The sequence below is a fragment of the Mesoplodon mirus genome, assembly GCF_964341445.2.
Source record: "Mesoplodon mirus genome assembly, chromosome: 13".
NCBI classification, from domain to species: Eukaryota; Metazoa; Chordata; class Mammalia; order Artiodactyla; family Ziphiidae; genus Mesoplodon; species Mesoplodon mirus.
The window spans coordinates 25,947,792-25,965,039 of NC_138989.1; the positions used below are offsets into that span (position 1 = coordinate 25,947,792).

At 51.1% G+C, this 17,248-nt stretch overlaps 1 protein-coding gene across 4 annotated transcripts in view; it reads right to left on the reverse strand.

The window, feature by feature from the left end:
- The window catches only part of CABIN1 (calcineurin binding protein 1), a 102,583-nt gene extending 86,985 nt beyond the window's left edge, over positions 1-15,598 (reverse strand). For 3 of the 4 annotated variants that reach the window (XM_082640400.1, XM_082640399.1, XM_082640397.1), the window contains exons 1-7: positions 15,511-15,598; positions 6,201-6,282; positions 5,632-5,724; positions 4,469-4,582; positions 3,706-3,840; positions 2,754-2,934; positions 451-580 (exon numbers count right to left, since the gene is read on the reverse strand). In XM_082640400.1, the coding sequence (XP_082496526.1) occupies positions 451-580; positions 2,754-2,934; positions 3,706-3,840; positions 4,469-4,582; positions 5,632-5,724; positions 6,201-6,203 (656 nt within the window). In that variant the 5' untranslated portion in view covers positions 6,204-6,282; positions 15,511-15,598. Of the gene's footprint in view, positions 1-450; positions 581-2,753; positions 2,935-3,705; positions 3,841-4,468; positions 4,583-5,631; positions 5,725-6,200; positions 6,283-7,613; positions 7,728-15,510 lie in introns of those variants that run through there. The other variant, XM_082640398.1, reaches the window with a different exon arrangement.
- Positions 15,599-17,248: the final 1,650 nt, after the last annotated feature.

Genomic DNA, 17,248 nt, shown 5'->3' on the forward strand with positions numbered 1-17,248 from the left:
GCTGTGGGAGCCAGGGTGCGGGACCGGACAGGACACAGCAGGGCCCTGGGACAGCTCTCCTCTTGGGGGAGGGAGAAGCAGGAGGAGAACTGGGGGGTCAGACTGCAAAGGGCCTCCTGGGCAATGCTGCCGAGCATGAGCCTCATCCCGGAGGCAGGCATGGTGGCCCGATTAGAGGCGGGCCGGGCAACACAGGAAGCACAGCCTCGGAAAGGGGTAGGGTGGGCAGCAAGGAGCGAGGTGAACAAGGCTGCCGTGAGCACCCAGAGGAGAGCCACAGGGCAGCGGGGAAGGAGGGCAGCAGGGAAGGAGGGCAGCGGACAGGAGGAGGCACCGCCCATATGAGGCGTGTAGGGAAACAATAAACCAAGCAGATCAGAGCCATTTGCCAAGCAAGGGGCCTCAACAGCCGCCAGCCGCTGGGGAGGAGGTGGCGGGCTGCAGACTCACCATTTCAGGAACATCCGGAGGGAGTCCTGGCGGAGACACGGTTGCTCCTCGAAGATCTTCTCCTTGAGAACCAGCCCCTTGCTGTAGCGGCAGTCCTTCTCCAAAGCTTTGCAAATGAAGTACAGACAAGCTGGCCAGGAAAGAAACAGGCATGACCTCCAAGCTGCACTCTGACTCTCTGGCCTTGCCAGTGACGCCAGGGAAGTAGTCCCTGCTCTGGAGTCCAAGAAACACCAGGTAAATGATGACAAGACACCACTTTAATCCATCCAATCGGGAACGATTTTTGAAAATAATAATACCAAGGTCAAGGGGCAAAGGCCCACACTGCCAGGGAGGACGGCTGAACAACCTTTCTGGGGACACATGGGCATCAAACACAGACCCTCAGCCCAGCAAGCCCACCTTGAGGAAACCCTTTGGGAACCAGCTGTCGGCAAACTGGAGTATGGCCGCCAGCTCCTCTCTGCCTGGGCACCGGACAGCCCCGTGCCCCGCCCAGCTCCAGAGTCTGAGTATGGATGCAAGGCACTCCCATCAGGAATAACCAGAGAATGATGGAGCGGGGGAGGAGGAAGGAAAGCTGGAGCAGAAGCAGAGATGCCACGCGGAAGTCAGGGAGAAGGGCCACAGGAGAGCGGTGCCCACGCCACAAGCAGGAGAGGGTCTGGGCTGCCCCGCCAGCCGCCCACTGAACTAGGGACAGGGGGCCCAGAGGTTCCCGCCTAACCAGAAGGAGGAGGAGGACATGGTTTCCTCTGGGAAGGTGGTGGGAACAGAGAGAAAACCAGGGGGGCACCAAGCCTCTGGATGGGCTGGTCAGCAGCACCAGAGCTGACCGCGCCCGCAGCAGAGGGAGGCCTGCCTACTCCTCTCGAGCATCCATGTACCGGCTGCTCATACCCTGGGGCTTCGATGCGGTTCTGCGGCTCTCACAGACACATGCACCGCTCTGTCCCCCAAACCCATCTTCCCACCCATACTTCAGCTTATCAAGTGCAGCTTCTCCAGGAGAGAGAACTGAGCCTGGTGCCAGAGAGAAGGCGGGACGCTGAGGCTGGGGCCTCCAGGGGGCGCCCAAGCTCCAGAAAGAGCCCGGGGAGAGACCCACAGTCACTGAAGATGAAAGCACTGGAGTCAAAACAGGCGATCCACAGCACGGGCGCGGACATCCACGGAAGGACACGCCCGAGAACGTTTGCGTGGAGGGACACAAGGGCCCAAGTCCAGAAATGACCCCACGTGCAAGCACGCGATGGTCAGAGGGTGCAGAGGAGGGCAGACGGCAGAGGCCCCACAGCAAAGGGGCAGGGAGAAGGCACCCGCCCCCGCCCCACCCGGGCCCACCTGGAGGAGGCGACAGAGGGCTGAGCTGGCTCTGGGGACACAGGGAGAAGTCAGGGTCACCTAGGGCAGGGACAACTGGGAAGGGGCCACAGCAGCCTGCCCCTGGGGCACGCCGACCCCGCCGCCAGCCCTGTGCTGCGCGCGGTTCACCTGACTATACAGAGCTACGGGTGGAGTCCCGTGGGTGGCGAGCAGGGCCCAGCTTCCCAGCCTCCGCTACCCCATCCTGCTCCACCTGCTCGATGCGCTCTTTGAAAGAGAAGGAAAAGCCTCCAAGAGTCAGCCTTCTAGCTGTAACCTTCAATGTGAGGGCAAGTGCTAGCAGCAGGTCTGTCCTGAAAAGAATGAGCAGGCCGTGCCAGGACTGCCTGTGCCCGAGGCCAGCTGCCCTGCGCCCAGCCCTGCCCGGGGCCCTCCCACAGAGCTGCCTGGAGGAGCTGGCCCAAGAGGCCCAGAACCCCAACAGCACCTGCCTCAGGACAGCCTGTGAGGGGCCGAGCAGAGGGCCAGGCGGGGTCAGAGAGTGAAGCAACTGGAAGGCAGACAGGGCTCCGTCTGGCACAGATCTTTCCAGCAGCCCTGCTGCTCTGTGGAAGGACCAGATGCTAAAAGGAGGGAGTGAGCTCCCGGCACTGGGAGTCAGACTGCGGCCGCTAGGCTGTCTGTCAGCAACTTATAAGAACAGGCACAGGACGGGACACCACAGAGACGAAATGAGAGACTGAAGGGAAAACCGCTCAGAAGACATGCTTCCTACTACAATGCATGAGGTAAGTCTCAACCGAGAAAGAAAGACAAGCAGAGTAAAGCAGGGAAGCAAAGGCATCTCCATTTCCCCTGAAGGTGGGGCAGAAAGCACTTCGGTGTTAACTCTGGCTCCGAGCTCATCCAGGCCTCCCGCCCTCCTCGGTCCCAATGCACGAGCACATGGCAGAAAGCAGCGACACCCCACTCACTGGTGTAATCGCTGAGGGTGTATAGGACAGTGATGAGGTTGTCCAAGCAGGGCCAGTGGTCAGGATTGCACCGCAGCCCTTCCTCAAAAGCGTGGCGAGCCAGGGGGACCCGGATGAGCCTCAGGGCCACGTGTCCGATTTTATACCAGAGGTTGACGTCCGTGGAGTCCAGCATGACCGCCTGGTAGCAGCACAGCAGAGGCACACTCAGTCAGCTCCCCAGAGCGGGCATCCGTGGTGGCAGGAGGGCACAGCACCAGCCCAGCCACCCAGACTGCCCAAGGAATGACAGGGAAGTCACGTGGACCAATTTATCTAACTCAGAACATGTTCTTAATACATTTTGTCACTCTGAACACCTGTACTCCTTACATATTTGCTATGTAAAAGAAGTGCAAGAAGTAGAATTAAAAGAAAATACAGAAGCCTTCTGGGATTCTAGAAACAGCATGGGTGGGAGGCAGACGTGGGTTCACATCCATACTCCCACACTGCCCAGCAGCGTGACTGCCAGCCTCAGTATCCTCATCCCTAAAATGAGGATAAAGACGCCCTCCTTGCCAGATGGCATGAGGGTGAGCACGTGCATGGTGCTGGCACCTCAGAGGGGCCCACACAGGTAAGCCAGCCTGACAGAAATAATGGCAGTACGATTCTGAGTAGGTACTGGGTGCCAGGGGTCAGGCTCTGTGTTCAGCACCCTCTTTATATCACTCCAACTCTATGGTGTAGACCTGGAGGCCCAGAGAAATGAAGCAATCACCCATGGTCATGTGTGCCCTGCGTGGCAGAGGAAGCACACACATGCAGCCCTCTCTGAACTTGCTACTGTCACCCACTGCCTGTGGCCTCGGGCACTACAGCTGACACAGCACCACACACTCTTCAACCAACCAGACCACAACCCCACCCCTCCCCCAAGAACTCCCAAAGACCCGGCTGAGGGGAGCACCTCCAGGTAGAACTCCATGGCTGTCTCCAGGTCCTCCCTCTGGGCGGCCAGCTGGGCCAGGTTCTTAAACGTGGAGTACTTCAGCATCAGCCCAGGGTGTTTCAACCCCTCCTTCTCATCACCAGACGAAACTGCCTGAGAACAAAGCAAACAGAGGAGCAAAGTGACACCCAGGCCCTGAAGCCTCAGCCGGCAGTCAGCAGGACACCTGGCTTCAGGGCTGGCTTCTGCCACAGGCCCTTGGGCCAGTCCAGTGCCACCCTCCACTGGAAAATGCAAGTGTGGCCCCAGATGTCCTTTAAGGACCCCCCAGTTCCGAGCACACAGAGGAGAAAGGCCAGACCACCAAGAGGCGGTTTGCGGGCCCTCTGGGCACCAAAAGACACAGAGGGAACCCTCCCGGCACTACCGCCACGCCGGAGGGCCCAAGCCTAGATGGTGACATTTACAGCATCAGTAAGCCAGCCAGCGGCTCCCACACGCCACTCCCAGCTCTGATGCTTCACTAGCTGCATGGCTCTGAGCCAACACCACCTCGCTAAGCCTCCACCTCCACACTGTGAACTGGGGACAATGCACCTGCACTAGGCAGAGTAGCCGTCAAGACCAAGTAGGAAGAGCAGCTGGCATTTACGGAGCTCTTACTCTGCACCTAGAACAGTTCTGCATGCTTCTCTGGACTCACCCAACCCTCAGAGCAAGCCAGCGAGGTGGACGCTCCACAGGCGGGGAAGCTGGGGGCAGAGGGCCTCTGGGGCCTCACCTCTCGCAGCAGGCGCGCCTCCAGGAGCTCGTGGTAGGCCTTGGCGGACTCCTCAAACCGGTCGTGCTTCTGCAGATCCAGGGCCTTGTGGTACAAGGCAAAAGCCTCTGCTTCCTGCAAACCAAGACAGGACACATTTTCACACAGTACAAAGGTTTGTCTTTTTAAGCCAACAATGTGTGAGAGGGGGCTGCCGTCAAGGCCATGTTACTCGTCAGCTGCACGCTCGGTGGTGGAAACAGTCCTAATGCTCCAAGCTCGCAGGAGCTCATCACTGGGAGAAGAGCCCCTCAGCAGCGCCCCCAAGGAGACACGAGCAGCACGGGCTCACCTGAGTCTAAGCAACAGCAGAAGGCAGGCTGAGGACACAGAGCAGAGTAATGCCAAGGTTCTGTGAGTCTCGCTGACGCTTTCTGGGAGAGCGGCCCCACCAGCCGTAATAACCCAGGGACTCCAAGAGAGAGCAGGGAAGGCTTCCACTGCTTTCTATGTGCCGCTCTGCCCCAGCCTGCTCGCTGCCGGGAGGGGCAGAGGGGGCACTGGGCAGGCTGAGCCCCACTGACACCCCTGAGGGCCGGGGACCACTGACTAGCAGCATCTGTGAGGGCTCCACACTGTCCTGGCTTCTCCCGAGAAGGGGGAGGTGTATGCTTATTCCAGGGAAAACAGAGACCCAGCAAACCCTTGTTATATTCGCGTAGGATGTGGGGGGAGAGACGGCCGAGAGGAAGGCAGGCAGGCTGGGATGGAAGTGGTGCCGGGCCTCGTGGCAGAGAGGAAAGACCAAGAATCCGTGCTCCCCACAGACCACCAGTGAGACCTGGGCTAGGCAGCACCCTCCGGGGCCTCCCCCTGGAAAGTGACGTGCTGCCGTCCCCCGGGTGTGCCAGCTCCTGAGGCCCACAAAGACGACCGGCTGAGTGAAGAGCCAGCCCCAGCTGCAGAAGGGCCCACGCACACTCAGAATAAACAGTGTGACCATCCTCAGTGTGACCCTCTCTAAGTGAAGCAGGTCAAACAGGAGATGGAGAGCCAGCCACCTCTGTAAACAGGGTTTTCCTCTAAACTCCCATTCAGGAGACATCGGGATGCATCTGAAACATGGTGCCACCACAGAAATGAGAATCAAGGTCCAGTTACAGAGAAGTCCATGGACCACACACCTGCGCCTCCTTTGTCTGGGTCTTGTGACTTTTAAAGCTTCCTTCATGCTCATCCTCAACCGTGGAGCTGGCATTTAAGGCTGCGATTCGAATCTAGAAGCAGAGGTTTGATGGAAGAGTTGCTTTTAGATGAGACGTGTCTCATCTCTTCAATAACCCACAACGTTCACAACACTCTGTAACACACTCGGCCTCAAACAGCTACGGCCTCCCCAGATGCAGAGGAAAAGGAGGACTGGGACATTCTGAGGGAACCACACCAACCTGTTCAGGGAGCATGTCCACTACAAAAGGAACAGGCTGGGGACACCCCAGCAATGGCCCGACACAGCAGAAGACCCAGGCATCGGAAAAACAGATTCCAATGACACGGGGTAACTGTGTGCCTCTCTAGCCATGGTGATGTGGCCCTGCAAACCACCCAACAGGAGAGCAGGCACCCACACCCTCGAGGGTGCCAAGAGCCCTCTGGGGAGGAAGGCTGTCCCATTCGGACAGCCTTCAGGGCCCACCCAAGAACACGCCCCTCGCCCCGGAGCACCACAGAGCAGGTGAGCATCAGCACGTACCATAGTCAGAGGCTTCGGCACACCGCCCAGCACTGCCCAGCACTGCCCAGCACTGGCAGGGCAGTGCCAGCCCACGCGGCTCCTATGGAGGAAGCAGAACAGGCTGAGGGAGGGCCCGGGAAGCACCAGGCCATCAGGAACCCGTGTCCAAACCCACGGGCCTCCCGGCTCTGGGCACACAGGCTAGTGGGCCTTGGGATGGCTCTTCAGTCTGTCACCCGGGGAGCCCCTGGTCCTTGGGACGGAGTGCCCACCTTTGCCAGACCAGGGGCCAGGGACAGAGGGGAGTGAGACCGACATCTGCCCCCAGGGCTCACTGCTCAGCAGAGGTAACAGATCGATAAACAATTATTTTTTCAAAAGTTGAATGAAATAAAGAGAAACACAGGCAAGAGGTAGAGAACAAGTCATTCGAAGGGATGGAGGAAGGTGAAGGAGGAAGCCCTGTGTTAAGCCCCAGGAAGGGACAGCAGTGGGGTGGAGGGTGGGGAGGCAGAGGCAGGGGGCCTGGAGGGTGGGAGGGACATATAAAAGGAAAAAAATTAGAGGTAGGCAGACCAGTGTGAAATCTGCTAAAAAAATGACAGGATTGGTGAGGACGTGGAGAAATCAGAACCTCATCCACTGCAGATGGGAACGAAAAATGGTGAAACCGTCTGGCAATTGCTCAGAATGTCAAACACAGAAATTCCACCCCCAAGAGAAATGAAAACATGTCCACGCCAAAACTTGTTCATGAATGTTCACAGCAGCATTACTCATGACAGATTAAAGGTGGAAACAACCCAAATGTCCGTCAACTGACAAATGGATAAAGAAAATGTGGTATGTCCATACAATGGATTATTATTCAGTGATAAAACAAATTAAAGCACTGGTACTTGCTACAATATGGATGAACCTTGAAAGCACGCTAAATGAAGGAAGCCAGTCACGAAGGCCACATATTGTCTGATTCCATTTATACAAAATGTCCAGAACAGGCAAATCTACAGAACCAGAAAGTAGTCTAGGGGAGAGGGACACATGGGGAGTGACTACGACCACGTACAGGGCTTCTTTCTGGGGTGATGAAAATGTCCTGAAATCGATGGTGGTGATGGTTGCACAACTCTGTGGATACACTTACACTCACTGAATTGTATACCCTACATAGGCAAGCTGCATGGTCTGTGAACTATGTGCTGCTATTAAACAAAGAGATGCCAGGAGCTTGGCTGGGGCAGTGGCACTGGGGACAGAGGGGGGACACGTTCCAGGAGGCAAACTCACAGAACGGGGCCCCTGGGAGGCTGGAGGGAGCAGCAGGGGTGCCGGTAACAGCGGAGGTTCTGGCCTGCGGGGCGGGGAGGAAGAGGCAGCACCACGGAACATACCAGTCAGGGCAGAGGAGGGAGCCAGGAAGAGTCCCACCTGAGAGGCTGGCAGGAGGCCCCAACGGGCCCAGCAGGCAGTGGAAATGAGCCTTGGCAGAGACTGAACACGTGCTCCACATGTATAAAGTAAAATGACCACTGCTACTGCCAACAGAGCTCACGGCTACGACCTTCACAATGGGCTCTGAGTTCTCCAAGAGTTCCTACAAGGAAGAAAGAAAGTACAGTCTTCTCGCAGACGAGGAAGACGCAAACCCCACGAGGCTGACAGCTATTTTATCTCCTGGGCTCCACATTTAGAAAAAAGAATTCTGCTGATTAACTCTGGAAACTGCTGCTTGACCATAAACTATGCTACGATGGGCACTGTGACCACCATACAATCTGGAAAAAAAAAGACGATAAAAGTAGAAACTATAGGGCTTCCCTGGTGGCACAGTGGTTGGGAGTCCGCCTGCCGATGCAGGGGACACAGGTTCGTACCCCGGTCCGGGAAGATCCCACATGCCGTGGAGCAGCTGGGCCCGTGAGCCATGGCCACTGAGCCTGCGCATCCGGAGCCTGTGCTCCGCGACGGGAGAGGCCACAGCAGTGAGAGGCCCACATACTGCAAAAAAAAAAAAAAAAAAAAAGTAGAAACTATAGCACTAAAACCCTGTACCTAGGGAAAACACACACACATCCCAAGGGGCAGTGCCCCTCTGAAGAGCGAAGGGAGAGAATGAAGTCCCCGTCAACTCTGGGTGGTGTTTTTCAGTCGACATTTCAGAGGCCAAACCAGCTTCCCCAAGGACTCACTCTTCTCTGGGAGTGGATTTCCACATGTGCCTTTGATTGTGGACAGATCAGGCTTCACAGCAACCGATTCAGCTGTCAGATTCTTGACTAAGGAAGGAAGGCCCTCCCTCCACCCCTGCTCCCTACCCAGGCAGCGTATATTGCCTGAAGACCAGCATGGGACCCGCGCCTCGTGCCCTCAGCACCCCCACCTCCTCCCTCGCCATACACTGATGCCTGGCAGCTCTAGCAAACTGCTCCCGTTCTTTGTTGAAAGAGCTGTGGAGAGATTTTGCTTCCTTTTGTTTCGTTTGTTTAAAATTGAAATTAGTTATTTTCTTCTGCTGGACAGTATTAAATAGACCAGGATGTTGAGTTACCTGCTAGACTGCAGTAAAACACACACACACGCACTAACAAGTGCTGACAAGGATGTGGAGAAATTAGAACCCTTGTGAGTAAGATTCAGCCTTAAAAAGGAAGGACCCTCTGACACATGCTACATGGATTAACCCTGAAGACATTATGTTAAGGGAAATAAGCCAGTAACAAAACTATGATTCCATTTATATGGGGTACCTAAAATAGGCAAATTCATAAAGACAGGAAGTAGAATGGTGGTTGCCAAGGCTGGCGGAAGGGAAAGATGGGGAGGTATTGTTTAGTGGGCAGAGTTTCCGTTTGGGAGGATGAGGTGGATGCTGGTGATGATTGCACAACCATGTGGATGCATTTAATGCTATGGAACTGCACACTTAAATATAGTTAAAGTGGTACGTTTCATGTTAAGTATACTTCACCAAAGTTTAAAAAAAAAATCCCAAAGGATAGAAAAACAAAAGCCTGATAGAAAAGTGGGGAAAAGATATGAGCAAACAATTCACACACACACAAAAAGACATACAACTGGCTCTCAAACATATGAAAAAATGTTGGAACTCACTAATAATTAGAGAGATGCAAATTAAAACAACATTGAAACTCCATTTCTCCTCTACCACATTGGCCAAAAGTGAGGCAGGAAAGCACACCCTAGTGGTGAGGTTGTGGGCAAACAGGCACTACTCTCAGGCATCGCTGGTGGGAATGCAAATTAGTATGACCTCTCTGGAGAGGAATTTGACAATAGCTAACAAAATGACCTTTGTTACCTTGTTACACTTACCTTTCAACCCAGCAGTTCTGGGAATCTACCCTGAAGATGTACTTTGAACAACATAAAAATACATACCACAGGGTTATTCACCCGCAGCAGTTTGCAACTGCAAGATATTGGAAACAACCTAAATGGCCACAGACAATAGAGTGGATGAATAAATAAACTATGATACAACCACACAGCGAAGCAATACGCAGCTGCAAAATTAGTGAGAAAATGTTCATAGCAGTATTATTCATAATGATCAAAAAGTAGAAACAACCCAAATGTCCATCAACTGATGAATGGATAAATAAAATGTGGTCTATCTGTACAATGGAATATTATTCAGCCGTAAAAAGGAATGGAGTACTGACAACACAGATGAACCATGAAAACATGATGCTCAGTGAAGGAAGCAGAAACAGACCACACACCGTATGATCCCATTACTATGAAATGTCCAGAAAAGGCAAATCTACACAGGCAGAAAGTACATTAGTGAATACCTAGGGCTGGGGGAGGAGGTGATGGGAAGTGAGTGTTAATAGACACAGGGTTCCTTTTGGGGGGATAAAAATGTTCTAAAATTGATTGTGGTGATACCTGCAGAACTCTGTGAATATACTAAAAACCAATGAATTGTAAACTTTAAATGGGTGCATTGTATGGTATATAAATTATATATCAATAAAACTGTTTTTTTTTTTTTTTTTTTTTGCTGTACGCGGGCCTCTCACTGTTGTGGCCTCTCCCGTTGCGGAGCACAGGCTCCGGATGCGCAGGCTCAGCGGCCATGGCTCACGGGCCCAGCCGCTCCGCGGCATATGGGATCCTCCCAGACCGGGGCACGAACCCGTATCCCCTGCATCGGCAGGCGGACTCTCAACCACTGCGCCACCAGGGAGGCCCAATAAAACTGTTTTTTAAAAAATGAATAGGAAGGACTTCCCTGGTAGCACACTGGTTAAGAACACGGGTTTGAGCCCTGGTCTGGGAAGATCCCACATGCTGCAGAGCAACTAAGCCCGTGTGCCACAACTACTGAGCCCTCATGTCACAACTACTGAAGCCTGCAACGAGAGAAGCCACCACAATGAGAAGCCCACACACCGCAAAGAAGAATAGACCCCGCTCGCCGCAACTACAGACAGCTGCGTGCAGCAATGAAGACCCGAAGCAGCCAAAAATAAATAAATTTAATAAATAAAAATTTAAAAAATGAATAGGATATCTATGAACAGATACAGGGTGATTTTCAAGACATACTGTTAAGTAAAAAAGAGCAAATACAAATATTTATAGCATGCCACCCTTCATATAAGAAAGAAGAGGATATAAGAAAACACACAACCATCTATTCTTTGTGCAAAAGAAACATGAAAGGCTAATCCAGGTACCAGAGACATAAGTTAGTTACAGGAGGTGAGTGGGAAGGGGTGCAGGGGAGAATGGGAACGAGGTGGAGGGGATGCGGAGGCAAGGACCCTTCTCTGCGTATACCTTGTGCACAGCTCTGACTCTGAGAGCCACAGTCACGTGTCACACTCCAAAAATAAACAATAAAAATCAACTAGGATCTAGGGGGGACCCAAAATGGAATATAAATACTAGTAATGAACCTGTTGTATCACAAATAGCATAACCACACTGAAGAGGATAAGGAAGAAAAGAAAAAAACCTGTATAAAACAGTATCTTGACTGGATACCTCAAGGCTAAAGACAAAGAGGAGCTTCGATTCCAGGGTTGGGGCAGAGAAAATACAAGATGAGCCTGGAACATCTTGTGGCGCCAGAAGGTAAGTACTCAAAAAAATGATGAGGGTTTGTTGATAGGACACAGCGGCTAACCTGAAGGAGACCCTAAATAGCCAAAGCCAAACAGTAAGCAACAAAATAAGGGTAAGATTAGATTTTAGCTCACAGAATAAAATGAATATCCTTGGTTCCATACTGATACAAATAAATAATCAAATAAATAAATAAATGAGAGAAGGAATAGCTCTTCCTTCAACTGAATTTCAATGAATAAATGCAGAAGGAAAAAACCATAATTACCTTTAGGCAAATGCCACAAAGATCCACAGATGGATGCTAAGGTCAGTGGGTATAGATTTTCCAGAACCAGAATTTGCATCCTCTCAAAGTATCTCCCCCAAAGATACTTACTAACTACAAGGGAAAAAATTGTAACTTTACAGTATTGAAACCTGGCAGACACCAACTAAACCAAGCAATCAAAGTAAACATCACCAGTAATGAAACATGTCTACCTCCTGAATTCCTTGATACGATGCACTGAGGACACCATGTTTGTGTTATTCTGGCCTAAAATGCATAACTTCACTCCAATCATGAGAAAACATCAGACAAGCCTAAGCTGAGGGATATCAGACAAAATAACTGATCAGTACTTTTAAAAAGTAGCAAGGTCAAGAAGTTAAGAAAAGACTAAAAAACTGTTAAGGACTAAGGTGGAGACTATGGAGAAATGACTAAATGCAATACGGGATCTTGGATACAATCCTGGGATGAAAATAGACCACTGGAAAAACTGGTAAAATTCCAACCAAGTCTGTAGTTGAGTTAATAATATTGTATCAATACTAGTTTTCTGTTCTTAATAATTGTGCTAGGATTACATAAGATGTTAACATTAGGGAAGCAGCATGAGAGACACATGGAAACTCACTGTATTATTGTTGCAACTTTTCTCTAAATCTAAAAGTAGTTTAAAAGACAACCTACAGAATGGAAGAAAATATTTGTAAATGGTGCATCTGACAAGGAATTAATCTCCAAAATACACAAAACAGCTCCTACAGCTCAATATCAAAAAAAAACAAACAACCCAATAAAAAAATGGGCTGAAGATCTAAATAGACATTCCTCCAAAGAAGACATACAGATGGCCAAAAGACACATGAAAAGATGCTCAACATTGCTAATTATTAGAGAAATGCATATCAAAACTACAATGAGGCATCACCTCACACACTCAGAATGGCCATCATTAAAAAGTCTACAGGGCTTCCCTAGTGGCACAGTGGTAAGAATCCGCCTGCCAATGCAGGAGACATGGGTTCAAGCCGTGGTCCGGGAAGATCCCACACACCGCAGAGCAACTAAGCCCGTGCACCACAACTACTGAGCCTGCGCTCTAGAGCCTGTGAGTCACAGCTACTGAGCCCATGTGCCACAACTACTGAAGCCCACGCACCTAGAGCCCGTGCTCCACGACAACAGAAGCCACCTTAACGAGAGGCCTACCCACCACAACAAAGAGTAGCCCCCCCCCCCCATCGCCGCAACTAAAAAGAAAGCCCGCGTGCAGCAACAAAGTCCCAACGCAGCCAAAAATAAATAAATAAATGTATAAAAATTATTAAATAAAGTGTTAAAAAAAAAAGTCTACAAATAACAAATGCTGAAGAGGGTGTAGAGGAAAGAGAACCCTCCTACACTGTTGGTGGGAATGTAAACTGGTGCAGCCACTATGGAGAACAGTATGGAGGTTCCTTAAAAAACTAAAAATAGAGCTACCAAACGAGCCTGCAATCCCACTCCCGGGCATATATCCGGAGAAAACCATAATTTGAAAAGATACATGTACCCCAGTGTTCACTGAAGCACTATTTACAATAGCCAAGACACGGAAGCAAACTAAATGTCCATCGACAGATGAATGGATAAATAAAATGTGGTATATTTATACAATGGAATATTACTCAGCCAAAAAAGAAAGAATGAGGGACTTCCCTGGTGGTCCAGTGGTAAAGAATCTGCCTTCCAATGCAGGGGACGCGGGTTCAATCCCTGGTGGAGGAACCAAGAACCCATTTGCCGCGGGGCAACTAAGCCCGCGGGCGACAAATACTGAGCTCGCGCGCCTCAACAAGGGAGCCCGCGTGCCACAGACTACAGAGCCCACGCACTCTGGAGCCCGTGTACCACAACTAGAGAGAAGCCCACGCGCCGCAACCAAGAGTCCACACCCTGTAACAAAAGATCCCGTGTACCGCAACTAAGACCAGACGCAGACAAAAAAATAAGGAAACTAAATAAATTAAATAAATATCAAAACAAAAAAGAATGAAATAATGCCATTTGCAGCAACAAGGATGGACCTAGAGGTTATTATACCAAGTGAAGTAAGACAAAGAAAGACAAATATCATATGATATTGCTTATATGTGTAACCTAAAAAAAAAAAAAAAGATACAAATGAACTTATATACCACAAAGAAATAGACCCACAGACATAGAAAACAAACTTATGGTTACCAAAGCCGGGGGGGATAAATTGGGAGTTTGGGATTAACAGATACACACTACTATATATAAAATAGATGACCAACAGGGACCTACTGTATAGCACAGGGAACTGTACTCAATATTTTGTAATAACCTATAAGGGAAATTAATCTGAAAAAAAATAGATAAATATGTACGTATAACCAAATCACTTTGCGGTACACCTGAAACTAACACAACATTGTAAATCAACTATACTTCAATTAAAACACACACACACAAAGTAGTTTAAAATAAAAACTTTACAAAGAAATAACCATTTAAGATTATATATTTATCATCTGTAAGCAATGTGAGAATGAGGACCATAGCCATATTATTCACCACAAACCCTAGAAACCACAAAAAGGAGTTTAAAAAAAAAAAAAAAAGCTACTGTATAAAGATGAGAAGGGAAGTATCTGGTACTCATTTCTCAGTCTCCCAGCAGAACAGTTGCTTTTTCTCAGAACAGCACATTCAGGAGTTAAACCTCACAAGTTTTCAAACTCTTTATAGTTTTCAGGTCCTTCAGAACACATAACAACAGCACACTTTGAGCACCTCGTACCCTGATCCAGTGGTAAGTGGTGATGTTTCCTAGCAGGCTCTGGCCTGGGAGTCAGGAAGAATAGGTCTTAAGCTCAGTTGGGGCACTACCCGGCTGTGTGACCGACATGGCATAAGATACCCCCTCTGGGTCTCAGTTTCCTCTACTGCATGAGTCTTTGGACTAAATCAGGCGTCTGCAAGCTCACTAGCCTACTGTTTCCATACAGCCCAAGAGCAAAGAATGATTTTTACATTTTTAAATGGTTGAAAAACTTGGTGACACGTGAAAATTACATAAAACTTACATAAAATTCAAATTTCAGTGTCCCTAAATAAAATTTTATTGAAACACCACCACTCTCTTACATACTGTCTTTGGCTGCGACCACAGTACTCAGTAAAGTATAGCACCCGAATACTTATACTATTATAAGTATACTCATACTTACTATAGCCACAAGACATAATACTATTATAAAAATCATTATATCTACAACCAAAGTTTGCCGACCCCTGAACGAGACCACTCCGAGGATACTCCAGTTCTAAGAACGATTATGAGTCACCCAGAAGGAAGCCCAGCCGCATGGAATCCGCATACACAGCACGACCTGTAGTAACCCAGGCCCCCAAGGGTGGAGGGGCCCCCAGAGCCCCTTGTGCAGACACCTGCCCCAGCATCAGGAAGCTCGATCCGGCCCGGGTCCGCCTCCTCGGGGCGGTGGGGCAGTCAAGGCTTGCAGTTTTGAGCCAATGGCCCGCGGGGGAGCCGGGGACTCGGGACAAGAGGCTGCACATCCTCCCACCCATGAGGGGCGCTCACCGCGCAGCGCCGCCGTGAAGGTGAAGTAGAAGGACGTGAGGCGGTGGTCAGCGCGGGGCCCGGCACCGCAGTCGCAGACCGGACGGCGGCTCCCGCTGCGGCCACTGTGACCCCTGCCCCCACGCGGAGCCCCTCTCAGCCCCCCGGGACGAGCAGGAGCCGACGAGAGGCCCGCGCGGCAGCGGGGCCCAGCCGGGCCACTCCGGGTCCCGGCTTCAGTTTCCCCACGAGGAGCCCCAGCGTCCGCCCGGCCGGACCCCGCGACCGCCGCCCCTCAAACCCCCGCCCCCGGCAGGGCAGAGCCGCGCCCCCACCCGGGGCCGCCCCAAACCCGCTGCCAGCGAACTCACCAGGCGTCTCCACGGCAACCGCCTGTCCTCCGGACCCCCGCGCCTGCCGGCTACGCGCCTCACAACAAGGCGCGCTCCCATTGGCTCCGGAGCCGGCTCCACCAGCCAGTCGGCAAGCGCTTACGCACCGCCCCGCGGAGCTGGCGCGCGAGGACCGTGCAGGTGGCTGGTGTAACGTTGCACTTCGGCCTGAGCGCGGCTGGGGGCTCAGCGCCCGCTGCTGCCCGAATCCCGCCCGCTCCCTCCCCACCGCTCGTCGTACCCGGGAAGCGCCGAGCTCGGGGCCTGGCCCGCAGCAGCTGCCAAGTGACGGCCGCACTACTGTTACAACCTGCGACAGGTGTTCTGAAGGCCGTGGAAACCTGGGGGCACTTGGAGGGAACCGGGGCCGGAAGAGCATTCTCACATTACCTGGACCTCATCTCGTTCCGAAAAGGATTTGAAAAACCTAAAAGTCACAGATACAAGCAACTACTGAATCAAAAGAAAAAGGGGGAGGGGGAGCGGGGGATGAACGGACCGGGGAGGAAGTGACAGAACAGAACTGGAAGGAGGGCCCAGCGTTGACGGGTTTCTGACAAGGGCCTGGGACACAGAGGTAACGCTCTTGGGAGCTAAGTGTTTTAGGGAAGTGCTTCACACTGGTTGACATTCATAGCGGCTTGAGTCCAGCAAGAATGACTTAAAGAACGAATGTTACGGCTTTTTCTTTGACTTTATTTAGAGACAGTAAAACCATGGTGAAGAACTCATAGACAGTTCAGTACAGTAAAGCTTTAATGATATGCTAGTAGATAAAAAAATAATTGAGTCGCCAACTTTGATTTTTGAGAGGAGTATAAGGGGCAGGGTTGGGTTAAACAGAGCATAAACAGATGGTTTCAAACTTTCATGGATGACTTGCAACCTTGTATGCAGTTCCCACCACTGAGTTGTATCTTGAAAGATGCTCTGGAATGAAAGTTGAAAAAAGATGGGGAGGGTGGTGCAAGCAGCAGGGAGCTAGCTGTGTGGCAAGGTTTTGAGTTGAGAAACACTGCTGGCCATGCAGGAGCCTCATGCAGCATGGTGTTATCAGGGGGAAAAATTAAGGGCCACAACGGGGAGAGGTAATGCCCACGTGGGGGGAGGGGCCAGTCCTCACAGCAAACAGGTGACATCACTCACAATAGTGGGGATGAGAGATTGAAGCTGGGGAGACCAGATCGGAGGCTCTTACCTTATGGTCCAGGCAAGGGTTAGGTATAAACCCCTCCTTAGGCACTTCAACCATTCATTTGCATTCAACCCACAAACATTCCCTGAGCCCCTTTGGGAAGCAAGACATCCATGTTGGCAGAAGGAAAGAGAGCAGAAACAGCTGGGACAGCAAGCCAGGGAAAGGAACTCCAAGCTGTAGCCTTTAAGTCCTCAGCGGTGGTCAGGTAAACACAGCAGGCACAGGCACATTCTTTTGGAAACTAACTTATTAACCAGGTGGACTGCATAGACTGCAAATCTCAATTTAGTATTTCATTGGTGCACAGGATGATCAAAGCTTTAATTGTGCAGAGAAACATAGCACCCAGAGATGTAAACTCTGCATCCGGAAGGAAACTGAAAAGGTGACTTCCTTTGGGCTACCCCCACCCCACCTGTATATCCTCTAAAATGCAAAAGTATGGTATATTCTTTAGATGGGGGTGCGGGATCCCATTCATTTCATTTCTAGAAGCAGATGTTCCATTTCTGGGTTTGC